General features: G+C 41.2%; 2 protein-coding genes across 2 annotated transcripts in view; both read right to left on the reverse strand.

Moving 5' to 3' along the window:
* Window positions 1-272: 272 nt before the first annotated feature.
* On the reverse strand, window positions 273-17,120 carry PPP2CA (protein phosphatase 2 catalytic subunit alpha). Its single transcript, XM_059917092.1, has 7 exons — window positions 16,807-17,120; window positions 7,427-7,636; window positions 4,499-4,672; window positions 3,836-3,925; window positions 3,145-3,306; window positions 1,770-1,888; window positions 273-1,035 (listed from the first exon to the last, which is right to left on the reverse strand). The coding sequence occupies exons 1-7, from the start codon at window positions 16,906-16,908 to the stop codon at window positions 963-965; spliced, it is 930 nt and encodes a 309-aa protein (XP_059773075.1). The 5' UTR covers window positions 16,909-17,120; the 3' UTR covers window positions 273-962.
* A 224-nt stretch (window positions 17,121-17,344) lies between these two features.
* The window catches only part of CDKL3 (cyclin dependent kinase like 3), a 117,401-nt gene continuing 114,647 nt past the window's right edge, over window positions 17,345-20,098 (reverse strand). Inside the window, exon 14 of the mRNA XM_059917083.1 lies at window positions 17,345-17,520. Within this exon, the coding sequence (XP_059773066.1) occupies window positions 17,510-17,520 (11 nt within the window). The 3' untranslated portion in view covers window positions 17,345-17,509. The remainder of the gene's footprint in view (window positions 17,521-20,098) is intronic.

A 20,098-nucleotide genomic window follows, 5' to 3' on the forward strand; every position in this document is an offset into this window, starting at 1 on the left:
CTTCATTTCCTTTCTTGCAGACAATATGCAGGAAGAAGAACCCACAAAGAGCATGCTGGCAATCTGACATATTGTACTATCCGGACTACAAATAAGTCCTGAAATTCATTTGAAGAATGTCAAGGAGTTACGAGAGAGATTATGTAGTGGCCTTGATTTTTATTTTTCTTTACCTAGAATTCTACAAATCCTAAAATTTATCAATTGATGTATCTTTTAAATAAACAGCACCAGTCTTGCCCATTGATACAATTAAAATTTGACTTTCTCAGTTCTTAGTTCACAAGTTTATTATGAAAAACACTGCAGTGCTCTTGTGCAGTTAACATCGTCTTACAGGAGGGAGGAAAAAAAAAAACAGTTCTGTTTAAAACAACTCACCAGGATCTGACAGTAACAAAGAACAACATGAGGCTGAGATTTGAGAAGGGGAAATAAACTGAGTGCAGACAAATCATACAATTAAATTAAACAGTATCCCTGAAAATAAACAAAACGATTTCAAAACTCACAAGTAGAGGGGAGGCCTTGGTACTTAATTTTAAAAATGTTCATTAAGCTCCAATGATTGTTTGCTGCTATTCTTATCTACAGTCATGCTGAGTAAAGCTATAGCTAAATGGAAGTTAAATTGTATTCACGAGGTGTTAATGTTTACATCTTATTATCTGCAGTCTCTCAGAGAAAGCAAAGTAACTACAAATAGCGCTATGCCAGAAACTGGTTTCTTGACCAATGTCGCTTCAGCATGCAATGAACTACTGGTTCATTCTAAAGTGGTCATGGCTGTTGATGACAAGAGGCTTTGTATTTTTATATGGCACATCTTTTTGGTCCGTGTGAAAACAAGTTTTTTTGAATGTTAACTATTCTCTGACACTTTGTGGAGTTACTGTTGCTCTTCCCATTTCCATTAGGTCAAAATATGGTTCATGGCAATACTGTACAAGTTTAAAATTTCGTTACAGGAAGTAGTCTGGGGTACGACGAGTAACATGTGGCTCGCCTCTGCGAGGTGCTGGGTCAAACTGCAAGCTGAAAAACAAGACATATTTGTTGTTTATACTCCAAGACATCAATGTACTGACAATTAAAATCAAGAATATTAGTCTTTGACTTTACATTTTTTAATAGTTTGTTTTTTTAAAAACTGAAGTATAATTGACTTACAGCACTGTTTTAGTTCCAGATGTACAACACAGTGTTTTGAAATTTCTATACATTAATTACAATATGATCTAGGTAAGTCTAGTTACCACCTGTCACCATACAGTTATTACAATATTACTATATTCCCCATGTTGTATATTTCATCCCCATGCAGATTTTTACACATTCCCCCCCCCATCCAATAACTTAATGTAAGAGAACCCTAATCATGCATTTAATAAGGGTCTTCTAGCTGCACGCCTCCTCAAAGAACCAAGGCAACTTCAGCTAGAGAGGATATGCTTCTGTATATTTGTAGTTCCTTCTAAGACCATTTGAAAGAAGGATTCTAAATAAAGAAAGTTTAAATAGCCTAAGGTACTGTTACCTATCATCTCATCCTCAGGATATATTTTATTAACTCTACAATAAAAACATATTTAAAAGTTAAAACCCTAATAATTCATATTAGGATCTAGGTTTCTGTTGATGTGTTTCAAAGGAAACTTAAAAATCCAATTGGAATCTGGATTTAGCATGAGCTCTTGAACTGTTAAACTTCCTATTAAAACTAATATATTCAAATAATGGTAACCAACGACTCAAGTGTAAATACTTACAAAGAGTACTTTAGAGTATCATCAAGTTCCATGATTGCAGCTTGGTTACCGCAACGGTAACAATAGTTTGGAGCACTGAAAATCGTTACTACATTTCGGTCATGGCACCAGTTATATCCCTACAAGGAAAAGAACAGAAAAAAATCCCCTATTTTACTCCCTTATTTACACAACTAAATGTGACTTCTCTCAAGAGGGGAAAAAAAGATCTCCCCTTCTGCCCAAAAGGCTTTTTAAAAAGTATTGCTTTGTTTCTGGGTGATTTAATAATTTTCTGTACTCCACACAACTTTTTTTTTTTCTTTTTGCTGTGCCGTGCAGCTTGTGGGATCTCAGATCTCAGTTCCCCGACCAGGGAATGAACCCAGGCCATGGCAGTGAAAGCACCGAATCCTAACCACTAGACCACCAGGGAACTCCTTCTGCCCAACTTAAAAAAAAAAAACAAAAAAACCATGTATTTATTTTTTCCCAAAAGTACAAAAGTAGTCTACTATAAAAAGAAAATCCCTAAAAAAAATCACTAAACAGAAAAGGATAAGCTACTTCTTATATATCCGACTTTCGGTAAATAACAGCATTTCTTCAGCCTCTCTTATTGCAGCAGCCCTAAACATGATACAAGAATGAGTATATGGCCATTCCTTGTAGAGGCAGATACATACTCCTGGAGACCAGAACCTTATTAATTCTGTCCTCAGTCAGTACAGGCATTACCTGTACTGCCCAAGGTACAAAGGAGAGGTGCCTCTAGGAACTCCAGCCTCATTCTCTCAAAGCCCATCTGAATACATGAGTTACTTTTCAAGTATTGTTCACAAATTTCTTTCCCTATCTCTAGCAAAGTCAGACTTTATTGATAATCACAATACAGTTGTATTAGTACTAATCTAAATAGGACCCTAATTTTATAAGTATGCTAATCAATGTTCTATGCTAAGAATTTAGCCCATTTCCCTTTAGCTTCTTCTTTCAAATCACCTGTAATCCTATCATCCAAAGGACCACTTAAACATTTTGGTGTATTTCTTCCCAAACTCTCTTCCATACATACACATGTTAAATACATGAAATAAAACTGAGACCATAAAATATTATTTTTCACTCTCCCCCATCTTACTTTCCCAGCCTTAAACCCCAAGCACTACTACAGTCATTAAGAATTCTCTGAAAACATTTTACCTGTGAATTTCATTTGGATCAAAAGTTTGAGATTTTAATTCTAGTGTGCATCTACTGAAAAGGCTCAGGCTATAATGGCAAATTCATCAGAAGAATACATGGCATGTTCTCACTATATCATATAATTTAAAATTTCCTAAGATCTTCCTTCATTTTTACTTAAAAAGCAAATCAGTCAAAGAATAGAACATACCTCCATCACCAGCTGATGAGCTCTGGACACCAACGTGAGGCCATTGGCATGATTAAATGTCTCAGAAATATCTTGCCCAAAGGTGTAACCAGCTCCTCGAGGAGATATACCCCAACCTCCACGGTCATCTGGATCTGACCATAGCAAGTCACACATTGGACCCTAAAAAGCAAGTTATATTTTAGATTGCCTTTTGCAAAATTGGTTAATATGTGATCTGAGTAAGTCACCAAGAGCAGCACCCTACTAAGTCACTTTTTGAACGGTGTTTGCTGAAAATGGTAAAAGGTTTTGCAGATAGAGTCAAATAAATAAGAAACTATTTCCAGATGTCTTTAAGAGGCAGAGCCTACATCAATGAGTCCCAGTAGCAACAAGCCCTAACTAATTAATCTGCCTAGTGTATGCAAATTTCAATGTTAGGCAGCAGAGTTTAGTAACTAAGGCAGAAGCTCTTAAGACAACCAACACCTAGGTCTTAAACCCAGTCCCAGAGCTGTTGTGATCTTGGTAGGTTTCTTAACGTTAGCTTCTGAAGAATGGGGTCAACAAGAGTGTTCACACCACATGATCATTTTTGAGAATTAAACAAGAAAATACATACAATGAACTAAGTTACAATTAAATATTTCCTTTCTCTAAAAAGTTTTTTGAAAAGAAAAGATTTTATTACCAAAAATAAGGTCAATACCTCATGGGGAACTTCTTGTAGGCGATCAAGTGCTCTGATGTGATCCAGTGTATCTATGGATGGTGAGAGGCCACCATGTAGACAGAAGATCTGAAAAGAGTGGTTTACAACATTACCCTCATTTAAAATAAACTACAAACATTCTGGACTAAGCTGCAGGCTGTAGCCCACATCACTTGGCCCTGCTGGTGTTTCTGTGTTCTGCCAGAACCAGGCTTGTTTCTGCAGATCTTTCTTTCTTGCCTCCCACTCTAAACTATGGAATACACTCCCTTTCTTCCTGATAAACCATCCCTACTGCACCCAAATCCCAATCAGCTCTTCTAAGCAAACATTTCTCTGACCTTACCCTCATCATAGACAATTATCTTCCTTCTCACAGAATTTCCTTGCAGTTTCTTATGTGCACTGCTCTACTGGGACCAGTAAATAGCTAATTACATCTCCCCAACATGTCCAGAAACAGCCCAAGAGGATGGACGGGCTACATCTTCCATCCCCCTGTGGTCCCAACATATAGTTCAGTGCCCCTCACAAAGAAGGCACTTCAAAGAAAAACCTCAAAGGGATGTGAGGATGGAAAAATAAGTTACTGTCACCTAAATTAAGAAAGCAGATTCTTGAAAATAATCGGCAATGTAAGTTTTAAGAAGACCTACATACCTGCCCATCCACCAAGGCAGTGAGAGGAAGATAGTCAAAAAGATCTGTAAAATATTTCCAAACATTTGCATTTCCATACTTCCGTAAACACTCATCATAGAAACCATATACTTGTGTGATCTGTCTGCTCTCATGATTTCCTCGAAGAATGGTGATGCGTTCACGGTAACGAACCTGAAACAACAAAGTTGAAAACAACATGAACGGCTGGCTCTTTCAAAAACCAAATAAAAATCAAGCAAACATTCTACAGGGAAATACAGAATTCCAACTTTGCTGGAAAAAACCTCCCACACCCCCACATCACACAAAAGTGAAATCACACCTACAGATCATTTATCCCATGGGGTATCTGCCAACCCCATTTCAACTAAAATCAAATTCTCACTACCACCAACTTTATCCCACGCATAATCATCAGCTGCAAAACTCCATCCATGAGTTTTTTTATTACATTATACAACAACCATTACAATCCAGTTTTAGAACCTTTCCATTAACCCAAAAAGATCCCTCGTGCCTGTCTGCAATCACTCCCGACTCCCACTCTCAGCAACTACTGATACTTTGTCTCTTGAGATTTGCTTTTCTAGAAATTTCATATAAATGGAATCAATATGTAGTTTTTTTGTGTGTGTGGCTTCTTTCACTTAGCAGAATATTTTTTAGACTCATCTGTGAATGGATCAGTGGTCTGTCTCATCTTACCACTCTGCACAGTATTCCATTGTATGGCTATACCGTATTTTGGTTTTTTATTCACCAGTAGACTGAACATTTGGATTGTCCGCAGTTTTTGGCTATTATGAATAATGTTGCTATGATCAAACCACATATAAGAAGTTTCTCTACGCATATATGCTTTCATTTCTCTTGGACGGATTCCTAAGTTTCTAATCTCTTCAACAAACTCACTAACATACGGTATTATACTAGCCTTATTGATGAAAGCCATTCTAATGGGCCTGATTCTGACTTTAATTTGCATTTCCCTGATGACTAAGGTTTGAGCATCTTTTCATGTGCTTAATTAATGACCATTCATATATCTTCTTGGGTGAAACATCTATCCAAATGTTTTGTCCACTTAAAAATTATGTCTTGTTATAGGTTTTAAAAAAATATATATGAATACAAGTACTTTTTTCTTAGTGATGTCTTTTGAAGGACAAAAAATCAATTTTTATGAAGTCTAATTTATCAGTTTTTTAATGGCTTGTGTTTTTGGTATCATATCTAAGACATCTTTGCCAAACCCAAGGTTACAAAGATTTTCTATGTTTTATTTTAGAAGTTTCACAGTTTTAGCACTCATATTTAGATCTATGATTGACATTGATCCATTTGTAAGGTATGAGGTAGCTAACTTCATTTTTTGCATATGGATGCCCAACAGTTCCAGCACTATTTGCTTAAGTTTCCTTTCCCCTGTATTAAGCCTGCTAGGGCTACCATACGAGGTACCACAGACTGGAAGGCTTAAACAACAGAAATTTATTTCCTCACAGTTCTAGAGGCTAGAAGTCCAAGATCAAGATCAAGGTGTCAGCAGGGTTGGTTCCTTCTGAAGGCATCTCTTCTTTGGCTAGATAACGGCCATCTTCGCCATGTGTCTTCTCATCTTCCCTCTGTATGTGTCCTAATCTCTTCTTATAAGGACACCAGTCATATCGGATTAGGGGTCACCTGTATGACCTCATTTTACCTTAATTACCTCTTTAAAGGCCCCACCTCCAATACAGTCACATTCTGAGGTACTGGGAGTTAGGACTGCAACATATGAATTTGGGGAAGGGGTGGTGGTGGCACAATTCAGCTCATAACACATTCAAACATAAACTCTTAAAGGCAGCATATTTATTCCTCCTCTGAGCACTGGGATTCATCCTGGGCTTTAAGTGCAGGTTAGCTTGCAAGGCTGCTTTCATAGCATCTAGAGTCACTGCAGAAACTTTCCATCATTTAATTCAACTCCTTCAATTTACAGATGCAGAACATAATGACCTCCAAAAATGTTTTGTAGCACTTTACATGATTCAGACCCGTAGCTTCATGAACACTTACACTTTGTTAATTGCCTAAAATTCAGCTCTTGCCAAAACCACATCTCATTGCTTCTCTAGTACTAGAAGATGCTGGCAGCCATCTTACCATTCTACATATTCTTTAAAATAAAATCATCTCCCCAAAAGTAAAGTCAAATAATTTCTTTTAAGGGAGAAAGGTCATCTCAAAAAAGCTTTTTACCGTTTTGTGTTTCACCTTCAGATCTCTGTATATCTCCCAGAGCTACAACTGGTATAAAACAACATGCTTTCTTTAATTATCATTTCTATTGTTCTAGATTATGTCATGTTTAATGGCTGCAAACTATTCCATTGAGATAAACCATAATTTAGATATTCACTTACCATTAGATATTTATATCAATTCTTTCTCTGATATTTAAGATACAATTTATGTTTTCATGTAAGTAAAGCTCTCTTCCTCTTAAACTTCTTCCTCTGCACAATTATACGATTATTGTGTCAAAGGATATAAACATGCCAATATTTGAAATATTTTGCTCCTTTAAAATACTTCAAAAATATCTAGAAAAATAATTATATTACCTCTCATATCCCAAATTACTGAACTAAAATTTCTATTTAATCAGCTTTCTAGCATTTTTAAATCATCTGACTGAGGCATTTTCTTCCTTAGAAAATAACCTTCTTGTTTTTATTCTGTACCATTCCCTCATTCAGAATGAAGATAAACCTATGATTTATTAAGTCCCAAACCTGAATATCTAAATTCCTAAATGTGGGGATTTATTCTAAAAGCTAACATGCAGATGCAGAAAACCACAAATCACTGGGGAAAAAAGGACATTCAAGAGGACTGCCATACCCAATTCAAAATGCTCAAACATAAAATTGAAATTACCTTAAGAGCTACAAGCAGAGTAACTGTTTCAACTGAATAATATCCTCTGTCAACATAATCTCCCATAAACAAGTAATTTGTATCTGGCGATTTGCCACCAATTCTAAACAGTTCCATGAGATCATGAAATTGCCCATGCACATCTCCACAGACAGTGACTGGACATCGAACTTCTTGCACATTGGATTCTTTTGTCAGGATTTCTTTAGCCTACAGATAGAGAAAAATAAACCAAGACATTTCACATTAAACAACATTAACAAAGATATGTTTAATTACACATAAGATATGTTTAAGTTACCCTTAATACAGCTTTAAAGGGCAGACTCAGCATAAGATCAAATTGCAAACAATTACAATCCCATTAAAATAAGAGGGCAAGACGATGCCTGGAACCTATCCACCAGCTAGCTCACCTCTGATACCTAGAAAAAAAAACATGTGTCAAGATACATAGTCCCATTCCTCTCATCAGTATCATGAGTTTTAGATCTATCAGTTGCTGTGTAAGTGCTAAAGAGATCATTATTAGCAGCCATATAAGATCAATGAAAATGGAGCAAGACACTCAGGTACCTAGTTCCCTAGCTTTAGAGTTCTAACTACAATGCACTCTAGGATTCCAGGTTACGAGGAGAGATTTCTTAGTCCTACTTTAAAAAAAAAGATTTTTGGAAGACATTAAAATTTTGTCTGTATTTTGGGTTTTTTACACTCTTTATATCAAAACATAAACTTATTTTACAATTGTGACTATTCAATATACATGGTTTTTATGCTGCTTTCAGAAAACTGTTTGGCATCCTATGCATTCCCCCCCCCATGTAACCACAAATTCAAACATCGAAACATCACTTTTAAGAGCAACATAATATTCCACTCAGTAGAAACTCTTTTATTCATTTCAACACACATTTATTGATCATTTACTGTATGCCAAAAACTGTAAAGAGAACTGGGAGATAATCATTCGTTTGCTCAACCATGAGTGATACTTTGTGCCAGGCCCTGTGCTAGCCCCTGGAGGTATAGTGAACAAGATAAAGATAGATCATTCCCACACCAGGGCTGGGGAGGGGGTACAGGGGAACAACCACAAACAAGTAACCAAGTAACAAAGTACAGACTGTATTAAGTGCCATGGAAGAAAGGGAGAGAGTAACTGGTGGAGGCCACTTTTTAAGATATCACAACAAACAAGACAGCCCATAAACGTACACAGTGGAGCAGGAGAGGCAGACAATAAAAGATCATTACAAAAGAAAGGGCCAAGTGCTAAGACATGCTAGAGTAAGCAGCAGTGTTCCGGGCTCACAAAAACTGAGAGCTATGAAAACTGCCTGAGGTGCAAATAATGGGCGGGAGCTACAGAAACGGGATGGGAGTAGGGATGGGAGTAGGAAACCGGAGGACGTCAAACACCGGCAGATGCAATCATGTGTATAAAGTCCAAGGAGTTAAGCAGAAAAAGTTAACATGGCTAAAGCATAGCATGCAAGAGAAGAGAAGAGAGCAGACTGGGGTGGGGGCAGGTTAACAAACTACCCTGGTTTTTAGCACTGATAGTCCTGTATCCCAAGAAACACCTCAGTTGTACCCAGGCAAACCATGATGACAGTTGGTCACCCAGCTAGGAAATGTGGGAGGAGAATGGAGCATGGATATGGACTGAAAACAAGTCTAATCAAAGTAGTATTAAAACAAAGATCCACTGGCAGAAAATTTGATTAGTGAATTAAGGATTTCAGAGGTAGGGCTGTGGATATGGATATCTGAGGTGGAGTAGAGCTTAAAGGCCACCCACCAGTATTCAGGGACCAATCCACCGACAAGTCTTGCCTAGTCTCCTTCCAAAACATCTCAATCCATATGCTTCTATCTTCTTTGCCAATATCCTGGTCCAAGCCACCATCAACTAACCTGGATTATTGTGCTAGCCTCCGCAATAAACTCCCTGTTTCTAGTCTTCCTGCCTCCAATTTAATTTCCATGCAACAATCAAAGTGACAGTTTAAAAAATTATCACCAGATTCATTTTATCCACCATTGTCTACACAGCACCTCGCTAAAACAATGCCCCACACGCTTAATATATATCTTGAGGGAATCAAGAACTTAAACTGAGACAGCTCATCTTTAGGGAGAGTCATGGATGTCTGCCAGGACAACAGCATCAGTACGGACCTGGAAAGTGGTACCAAGTTCTCTGGAGAATGAAGAAATAACAGGTAATAACCATAAGGAAAAATGTCCACGTATCTAGGTAAAGGACAGAAGCCTGAAAAACACAGGGAATTTTATCCTCAAATAGAAGGATGCAGAACCCATCCACCTGGGAGGGCTACTAGAGAAGGTTAAAGACTTCCTCAGGGAGAGTCAGTTAAGCCAAGAAGGTAAAAGTAATTTGCTCTCAGAATGGGTTTAAAGTGTTTTACTTCATATATCTAATCAACATTTATTGAGCATCTTCTATGTGGGATCAGCAGTATGGAATGGTGTCCCAGAATGTACAGTGGGAGGCTGGGTCAAGGGAAGGCAACACACTGCAATATGGGGGTGAAACTATCATAAGAGAATTGTTGCTAATGAGCCATTGCTCATTACATTTTGAGTGACAACCAAGGATGTCAAGGACTGGTTTTAAGGTAGTGGTATGCAACCTTAGCGGCACATTAAAAAATCACTTGAGAAGCTCTTTAAAAATATCCAGATGCCCAAACTACTCCTCTCCCAATTAAGTCAGAATCTTTGTCTGTGGGATCCAAGCATCAATAATTTTTTTAAGTCTCCCCTCCCCACCCTACACTAGTGCTTTCTTAGGTGCAGCCAAGTTTAAGAACCACTATTTTCAAGTCTCCAAACATTTTGGGAAGCCTATTTCAGGACATTTACCAACCACTGACATCGCAATATTAGTTATTAATTTCATCTAACATTTTTAAATTTAGAAAAAATTTCCACTGTGTTTCAAAAGGAGATATTTCTTAAGAAATACATATAATCCATCTCTCTACAGTCATTCCAACTTCCCAATTTATTATTACTAAAAAGCATAAGTTCACTAGGCATATTCCATTACTAAACCTGTTTGGAATTAATACCAGGCCTGATGTTTTCAGCACTTAGTACATACTAATGAAAACAGCTATGAATGAAAAGGTAGGTCCTACTTAAAAGAAATTTGCAGGACTCCCCTGGTGGCTCAGTGATTAAGAATCCACCTGCCAATACAGGGGACGAGGGTTCGAGCTCTGGTCCAGGAAGATCCCATGTGCCGCGAAGCAACTAAGCCCGTGCACCACAATGACTGAGCGTGGGCTCTAAAACCCACGAGCCACAACTACTGAAGCCCGCGTGCCTAGAGCCCGTGCTTCACAACAAGAGAAGCCACGGCAATGAGAAGCCCACGCACCACAACCAAGAGTAGCCCCCGCTCGTCACAACTAGAGAGAGCCTGCATGCAGCAACGAAGACCGAACACAGCCAAAAGTAAAAATAAAATAAGTTTATTAAAAAAAATTTTTTTTTAAAAACACACTTTTTGGGTTTTTGTCTCAACTTATCAGCTCTCAGATGATGACTACACAAAATACACTAGTCCCAGAACACCACAACAAAAGACTGTAGACGTCCTTATTAAAGATTATTCTAGTCAGGAAAACTAATCATAGCATAGCTTCTCTCAGACATCTCTTTTTCTATCACAGGAGTCAGGCCTTATAAATCCCAGAAGCACCTAATAGCACCCCCCTCTATGGGTCACCCAATGGGACCTCTAATGAGTCACCTTTAGTGCCTCCAGGCCTTCACCAACCATCAGTTGACGCGGAGCAACTAAGCCCATGCGCCACAACTACCGAGCCTGTGCTCCAGAGCCCGCAAGCCACAACTACTAAAGCCCACGTGCCTAGAGCCCATGCTCCACGACAAGAGAAGCCACCGCAATGAGAAGCCCGTGACCCACAACGAGAAAGAAGCCCGCACACAGCAACGAAGAGTAGCCCCCGCTCGCCGCAGCCCGCGCGCAGCAACGAAGACCCAACACAGCCAAAGAGAAATAAATAAAAAATTAATTTATATATATAAAAAAATTTTTGATTGAATGTATTCCAAAAACAAAAGTACACTGTCACAGTTAATAGTATCACTGACACTCCATAACCTGTGTGAACTACACTTTGCATGACTATCTAGGTAATCTAATGTTTGTCTTCCAGGTGCACTCTAGAACAAAGGTTCTCAACCTTCTTTCCAGCCCCTCAACAACAGAAAGGTAAAAATTCCCATTGGTGGTAGTAACTAAATGACTAAGGCAGAGGTGGGGACAGGGTGTGCCAGAGTGACTGGCCAGCTGGTCACGTAGTTTAGAAAACACCCAGATGCAGATACGTCTCTGTCACTGCTTTGTTTATCCATTCCAAACTACAATACCAATAGCAACCATGTATTGTGAAGAAATTAAGCTGTTAATCCCAGATTGCTCTTCACAGTTTTTTCAGACCCCACCCCCACCCGCAGCCATTTACTGGCAACCAGATCTCTGTCAGCCTCTTCTACAACTTCTGCTCCAGAAGCTGAAAGCAAGCCTATTTTAAACAACAAACAAAATCTTTCCCCTTCCCAGTTCTAGTCCATTTCAGATCTCACTTGTGTAGGAGAGAGCAGGTTGAGGGTTTTTTCAGAAAAGGATGGTAATGTGAAATGGGTAAGGAAAAAGGTAAAAATAAGAAAAACAGGTCAAAGTATAAAGAAAATGGTAAGGGGTGGGGGGTGGTTCTATGCCACACATAACTTTTCCTGCCTCTCCTCAGCACCCTCAAAAAAGACCCCTCTCTGGGACTTCCCTGGTGGCGCAGTGGTTCAGAATCCACCTGCCATTGCAGAGGAACACGGGTTCGAGCCCTGGTACGGGAAGATCCCACATGCCGTGGAGTAACTAAGCCCGTGAGTGCGCCACTACTGAGCCTTCGCTCTAGAGCCCGCGAGCCACAACTCCTGAAGCCCGCGCGCCTAGAGCCCGTGCTCCGCGACAAGAGAAGCCACAGCAATGAGAAGCCCGCGCACCGCAACAAAGAGTAGCCCCCACTCGCTGCAACTAGAGAAAGCCTACGTGTAGCAGCAAAGACCCAACGCAGCCAAAAATAAATAAATAAATTTACAAAAACAAACAAAACACACCAACCCTCTCCACCATGCATCAACCCAAACCCAATGTCTCCTGGTTTTCCTAGCTTATCTCCTCCAAACCAAACAAGCAATATTCCACAGGTAACTGACAAACCTGACTTACAATGAGATAGAGGAAAAAAAGAACACCAGACTACTGTTAACTCAAATGCTGTTCCAGTGCCCATCATTTTTTCTATAGCATGAGTTTCACCTTAGTCCTATTGCCCATATTTGCAGACACAGAACTCTTGGCTCTGATAGAGAAAACAAAGGCAGAGTGGGGCAGGGGGTGGGGGGAACTTGTGTGTCTGAACAGAAGAACTGTTCACCTTTTTGGTGTTTCCTCATTAGGTCAACTCAAAACCAACTGCACTACTGCTTCACGCCTGGGAGATCAAAGAATACACACAGGCAAACAGCCTTGACTGTGGAAGCTATGAGGATAAAAAGAAGGGCATTTTAACAAGCTTAATGAACAATATACATGTCAGTTACACTTTATTAGAATATTTATTTTAGAACTCGGTCTCTGGATCATGATTTACAGTATCTGAGAATACATAGAAAATTAACTGAGGTTTATCATCTCACTTATCTTATTTGAGAGACAAATGCAGTTAGCCACGTCCAACATTGAAAAATAAGTCCTGTTTCCTCCTCCAGGAGAGAGTGGGACAACAGTATGTGACGTGAATAGGAAGCCTTAAAGAACAAATATGCTTTCTTTTACAGAGCTGTTGATTCTACAGTTCAGTCTGGCCCCAATTCATCTGTGTCTTCATTATTAACACTACCTCAAAAAAGAGAAGGGGGCTGTGAAGCAAGGCTAAAACATTGGGATTACAAACCATAAACCTAGGCAATCTCAATTTAGCCCCTGTAGTCAAGTCACTTTATCTTTCTGAGCTGTGGTTTCCATCCCTAACTGAGGATAATTGTCTCATAAACCTGTTAAGAGAACTGTGTATGTGAAAGAATGATGAAAACAATATTCTGTATCATGCTCCCCCCACAACTGCTTGTTCTCAATATTCAAATTACCTTTATGGAAATAAGCCAAACCACATTTTAAATTAAACACACATACAGACTGAAATATATTACCCATTTCATATAGGAATTTAACCTTGGTCAAGTACTTGCAGGTCATCCAACTAGCAGGAAGACTCATACTGCATTTTATTTATAGTGCTTGTAGAGCAATGGAAAACAGCATACCTAGGTAAAGAACTCCTTTGGAAAAAAAAATCTGGCTATCAAACAACATTCTCCACAAGTTTGGTAAGACGTGAAAGCACAAAGCCAAAAATCATACCTAAATGAAACCACTGCTGAACATAACAAAAGACTGTTTACTATGGTTAAAGCAAAAACAAGCTGATACTATTTACTTCTTCCCATAGGTAGATGGAAACATACCAGTCCAGTTATACAGGTGTAGCAAATGACTACAGAGCTGTGACTATAGGCAAAACTGCTTCACTCACAACAAATTTTTAAACAACCAACAAATTATGATCCCCAAAATGACAAGGTATATTGCACACACAACAACCCTGTCTTTGATATAGACTTTAATCACATCTTGGGGGAAAATAGCTTAACTAATTAATAACATAAAAACCATATCCACCCTTGTCTATAAACACACTTTCCTTCTTATAATCAAAGGAATTATCAACTATTACCAAATAGTTATCTCCACCAAGTATCGTTTCTTTAAAAAAAAAACTATTATAGTAATGAGAACTTTTGCTTCACTAAAAAGATTTGTACAAAAGATGTTTCAAGTCATGCACCCTAACTTATCCCATATACCTAAAAAGCTGCCTTCAAATTAACTTAGTTTGGAAGGTTAATAATGCTCCAAAAGTTGGAATACTTACAAGTTAAAAACAGTTTGAAGGCTGTGTGATAGCCCCCCAAAAGGATTCGTGTTTTGGAAATCTAGCTTCAAATATTTTCTCCTTTTTTTTGGCTCTAAGAATTAAAATCTTGACACAGTAGATGAGCAATGGAGATTTCAGCATAAATTGATTAACCTCACTACATCTTAGTTTTACAAACACGTGGCAAACAACGACCATTTACCAGATGGATCAAGCTTCAGCCACCCCACTGTAACTCCAGTATTATCTTCTGTTGTCTCCAACACAAACCCTCTACTTCTGTGTTCCATCTACTACTGACTTCCAACTACATTCAGGCTCCTTGAGAATAAGCATGATTATTTTTCACTGCTTTTCATTCATCTCATAAAAGTAAGCAATCTTGGATATCCAGTAAGTATTCAATATTTAAACACAAAGTACTAATTTAAAATGGAACTGTATAATCTAAGATTAGAAGGAACCTTGGAACATATATTTTAATTCTAGTTTATAGACAGGAAAACGTGGACCAAGTGAAGTGGTTGCCTCAAGGTCAATCACAATTAGTTAGTGGCAGAAAGAGGACTAGTGTCCAGTTCTAACTCACAGTCCAGTGGTCTTCCAATTACATCACTGCTCTCTTGCGATGTTTTCTACACAAATAACTAGTCATCTATCCAACTACTGACTCAAAAGTCTTAAACAGAGTAAAAACTCAACCTTAGAAGTCATTAAAATCACCACTTATGGTACCTAGAAACTAAGACCTAACACTATACATTAAATAATTTTTAAAAGCCTATTTCTAAACCTTTAAAATAAATATTATCCTCATTTGATGGAAGCAAATTAAGGATCAAGAAGCAACAAAAGACTCTACATTGCTACCATTAAAATTCAGCTCCAAAAAATGATGTGCCACCTCATCAATAGGAGAGTTTTGTCGAAGCACAGGATAAATAAATCTGAGTTAGACTAACTTTAATTGCAATTATTCACAGAATAGTTTCTGAAAAACCTGGTTTTAGGAGCATATACATCAAACTCATGAACCTAATTCTCACATCAAGCCACAAACAAGTCAGCATAATTGCTTTCTAATAACTCTTCACTAATACAAAATGCTAATATGATATTCCACAATTCTGTGGAACTAAAAAGAAATGCTGCAAAGTTAATTTTGAAAAGGTAAATTGAAACATTCATGGTGGAGCTCATCATTTTCTCTATTTAGGAAACTGAATTATAAGACTAAAACCCAACAGGCTATCTGTTTCCCCAACTCCTTGGAAAAAACAAATCAGAATTAGGTAATTTAAAACGGACTTACTAAAATAGACTACAACATTCCATTTTCAACACCTGTGAGATAAATTATTTAAACACTAAGCACAATATCTGGGATACTGTAAAAGCTCAATCGACAACTATTCTTATCATTACTACCATTATTTAAAGTCACGAATATACAAACAACTTTTCCAAGAAAGAACCAGAATACAAAATTTGCTTATAGTTTACGTTGCTCGCTTTAAAAAGAAATGGCAAAATGCCAAGTACGTTAGACTTAGAGAAGCGTTTCACACTACCCCATTTGAGTCGGCATATAAATCATAAACTGACACTTGATTTCCAATCCCAAAGTTCCTTATGTAGTATGACTCACCAAATTCTCCATTTCTTCCAACTATGAAAAATAAGTTATACTCCTCCCTATGACTACCAAAATGACATTCGTAGAAACTAGGTTAGAAATTCATTTTGACATTCTTTAAAAACACGCTTCAAATAAGTCTCTGGAAAAGATATCTCGGTGAGTTTAACACAAACCACCCAAGACAGTACTAAAGCTGTGTGACCTTTAGAGAGGTCCTAGGATCTGGTCTATAAGCTTGCCGTTCGGGGAGCTTCTGGACAGCTCTGGACCTAAGAATTAGGTCTGAGTACAAGTAAAAAGCCTCTTACTCACCTGAGTCCCAGGCCCCACTCCCAGGCCACAGAACTCAAGTCCTCTTACCTACATCTCAAAACCGTCCCCAACCCTGACCCACAGGGTCTCCGCTCCCCACAGCCACCTCGCCCCGTGCCAAGGCCGGGAAGCTCTGAAGCCCCGGAGTTGGGCGAACGGCGCCATTTTAGGCGGCGGTGGCAACGACAACCAATCCCTGCGCGGGAGGCAGAGGGCGCCGGGTCGCCCGGGAGCCGCCGCCGGGCCGCGCCGGGCGCCGGTCTGGGAGGCTCGGGGGGCCGGGGCCTCCGCCATGTTGCACCCTCCCCATGGCCGCCTCCTTCTCTACGGACTCGGCCCGCCGCGGCTCCCGCATCCGAGGTGCAGCTCACCTTCTCGCAGAGGCTCTTGACCTGGGACTCGGACAGCTGCTTGCACTCGTTCAGCTGCTCGACCCACTGGTCCAGCTCCTTGGTGAACACCTTCTCGTCCATGATGCCACCCGCCCGAACCGGCTGCCGCTCCGCTCTCCTCCCGCGCCGCCGCCCGCACACGGGCCACACGCACACACCGCTGCCGGTTCCCGGTGTACTTGTGCGAGTACTGGTGGTTGCTCGGCGCTAGCGCTGGCCCGCTGGCTCACCCCTCCGTGCTCGGCCACCGGCCGCGGCCGTCCTCCACTCACTCTAGCCCCGGAGCTCTGCTCTCTGTAATGGCGGCCGCCGGCGTGGTGACGTCACGCCCGGCGTCAGGAGGCGGCGGGGTAGAAAGGCCAGGAGCAGAGCTGCGCAACTGCAGCGCCAGCCCGGGTCAGCCGCCAGACTGGAGTGCTAGGGACTGAGGCGCAGGCGCAACGTAGCCAGCTGGTAACAGGCACCTTAGCCTTTAGGGCGTTGTCCTCCAGAAGGGAGAGGCCGAGGGGGAAGGGAAGACCGAGACCGAGCAGGGGCCAGGCTTGCAGCTGGGAAGTAGGCTAATCCCAGAGCAGTACGTCCTGCGCGACGGAGGCGCGGACGTGGCGCAGGCGCAGTCGGGGTGGGAGGGTGGCTCCTTGCTGCTGGAGAGTTTTTCTCTAAGGCGATACGCTTCGGCTCTTCACCTGGCGACTGAAATCAAATCACGGAAATTAGAAATGCGACCCCATGGCTCCTCCGTGATACAACACTGGAATTGCGTGGGATTCCTGCATCTTGGGGGCAAGAACGGGCGCCGAGTGGTAGCCTGCTTGGAGTGGCCACCTTCGCCTCCGGGCGTGGCCGGCACCTTGTAATTAGGTCACTCGTAGGCGGAGGAGGGTGTACCTGTCGGGGGAGGGCCGCGCAGTGCACCTGACTCCCCCGGCACACACCTATCCCCGGGCTTAGATGTCTCTTCCGGCGCGATGGTTGGGGCCTCGTAGCTCTCCTGGCTTCCGCAAGCCCTGCGCAGCCTCACCCCTTGTACCCAAGGTGTGCGCCTTCCTCCTACTCCGGTTCCTCCTGAGGAGAAACGCTCCCCTCCCCCAACCCCTGCCCACTCGGGCCTACTTTCTCAAGGAAAGGCCGCAAGGAGATAGATGCACCCGTCCTGCCCGGGACCCGGTCGTGTTAGAAGCGGCAGTGGTCCGCGCTTTATATAAAGCTCGGATACCCTAGGATCGGACCTCTGTCTGGCTGTGAATCTCTTTGAGATTTGTGAAATGTTTTCACATTTCGTCGTCCTTCCCTTCACAGAAATATTTGGCTCCGTAGAGTGCCAACTATGTGCTAGATCCATGACTAAGAGAGAGGAGGGTCATCCAAACAGCCACGGTACCCTACCCTGGTGGAGTTTGTATTCTCCCAACAGTACTTCCCAGGATGGTCTGCGGATAGGTAGGCAGAAGAGCGATTATGATGTCCACAGGACCTGAGAGCAGCTTTCCAAAAGACATTAAACCTTAAAGGGCAAGGCAAGAGGTGAACCTGGTCCCTGTCTTCTAGACTCCTTACTCCCAATAACAGCCAACCCAAGTACTCAGCAGTGTGCTGGAGGAGAGCTCTCACTCTGCAGCCTTGACCACATCATCCTGACCAACAAGCAGAAGAAGGCCCTGGAGGCCAGGATCGGCCAATGGTGGGACTGAAAATTCTCCTTCATCCAAGACAACCTGCTTGGCGAGGCTGACTGGCGTGGTCTACCCGGGCTGGAAATTGCAATTCCATTTTCTCAATTTCTGACTATGTTTTGCAGTTAACGTCCCCAAACACAGAGGAATAAGAGTTAAGACTATGTGGAATGAATGGGGAAAAAAATCATCACTTGGCGCCCATGATTATAAAGCTATCTTATCTTATTCACCATTGCCCTGTACCTGTGAGAAGTGGTCCTTTCTCATCAGGCAAGAAGCAGACAGGCACTCAGAAAAGAGAAGGGAGTTGCCCAAGGTAGTGGTCAGGATTTAAAACTTCATACTCCCGGGGTTCCCCGGTGGCGCAGTGGTTAAGAATCCGCCTGCCAATGCAGGAGACACGGGTTCAAACCCTGGTCCGGGAAGATCCCACATGCCGCGGAGCAACTAAGCCCATGCACCACAACTACTGAGCCTGCACTCTAGAGCCCACGAGCCACAACTACTGAGCCCGCGCACCGTATCTACTGAAGCCCGTGCGCTCTAGAGCCCGTGCTCTGCAACAAGAGAAGCCACCACAGTGAGAAGCCCGCGCACTGCAATGAAGAGTAGCCCCCGCTCGCTGCAACTAGAGAAAGCCCACACACAGTAACGAAGACCCAACACAGCCAAAATTAATAAATAAATAAATATAAAATAAAAATTAAAAAAACAAAAAAAGAAAAAACTTCATACTCCCAAGTGCAAGGTCTCAGCCACACTCACACAACTGACCTCAAAGGACTGAAATATGGAGCAGGCTCAGTATAATTTCCCTTGCCTGAGTTCTCTTATCTAAAAAGGTGGGGGTGATGTTAGTTTGGGATATTAAAAAGTATTGAGTACTCAATATACGCCTAGATTATAATGAGTGGGTTTTTCCAAAATGCTGTGAGATCCTAGCTGGTAGCATTAATGCAAGTATTATTTTCTCTTGATGCAGATGACTTGGCTCTCCACCACCACAAAAATGGAAGATATAATTAAATATACTTAAAACATCCTGCCAAATAATTAGATGCCATGACTTAACTTCTTAAGGAATGAATTCTAGGAAGCTCTTATTAGCATTCAAGCCGTGAAGTAAAGCAAATATGATTATAAACAGTACAGAACTAAATCAGAATATCGTTTCCTTTAGAAGAAATCTAGAATTTTTTTTTTTACTCTGTAGAACCCAAAATAACCAATGGATCTGAAAATTCAGTTTGATTTATCTGGTCTTGGCTAATTAGACCTGACTGTCTCAATTCTAGAGCTGAGGAATACCTGGAACAAAAAGTTAAAAGCAAGCCAAAAAGAATTGTTCTTTTTTGGGCTTCCCTGGTGGCGCAGTGGTTAAGAATCCGCCTGCCAATGCAGGAGACATGGGTTCGAGCCCTGGTCCGGGAAGATCCCCATGCCGCGGAGCAACTAAGCCCGTGTGCCACAACTACTGAGCCTGCTCTCTAGGGCCCATGAGCCACAACTACTGAGCCTGCGTGCCACAACTACTGAAGCCTGCGCGCCTGGAGCCTGTGCTCTGCAATAAGACAAGACACTGCAATGAGAAGTCC

Source organism: Balaenoptera ricei, chromosome 3 (genome assembly GCF_028023285.1).
Source record: "Balaenoptera ricei isolate mBalRic1 chromosome 3, mBalRic1.hap2, whole genome shotgun sequence".
Taxonomy (NCBI): domain Eukaryota; kingdom Metazoa; phylum Chordata; class Mammalia; order Artiodactyla; family Balaenopteridae; genus Balaenoptera; species Balaenoptera ricei.

Bases quoted from the DNA above. Each gene is read 5' to 3' on its own strand.
- PPP2CA (XM_059917092.1), bottom strand. From the start codon at position 16,908: ATGGACGAGAAGGTGTTCACCAAGGAGCTGGACCAGTGGGTCGAGCAG. The intron at 1,889-3,144 runs GTATGTTCTATT...TTTTCCTTGTAG, and splicing joins CTCATCAGCTGGTGATGGAG to GGATATAACTGGTGCCATGA. The intron at 1,036-1,769 runs GTAAGTATTTAC...CTTGTTTTTCAG, and splicing joins GATACTCTAAAGTACTCTTT to CTTGCAGTTTGACCCAGCAC.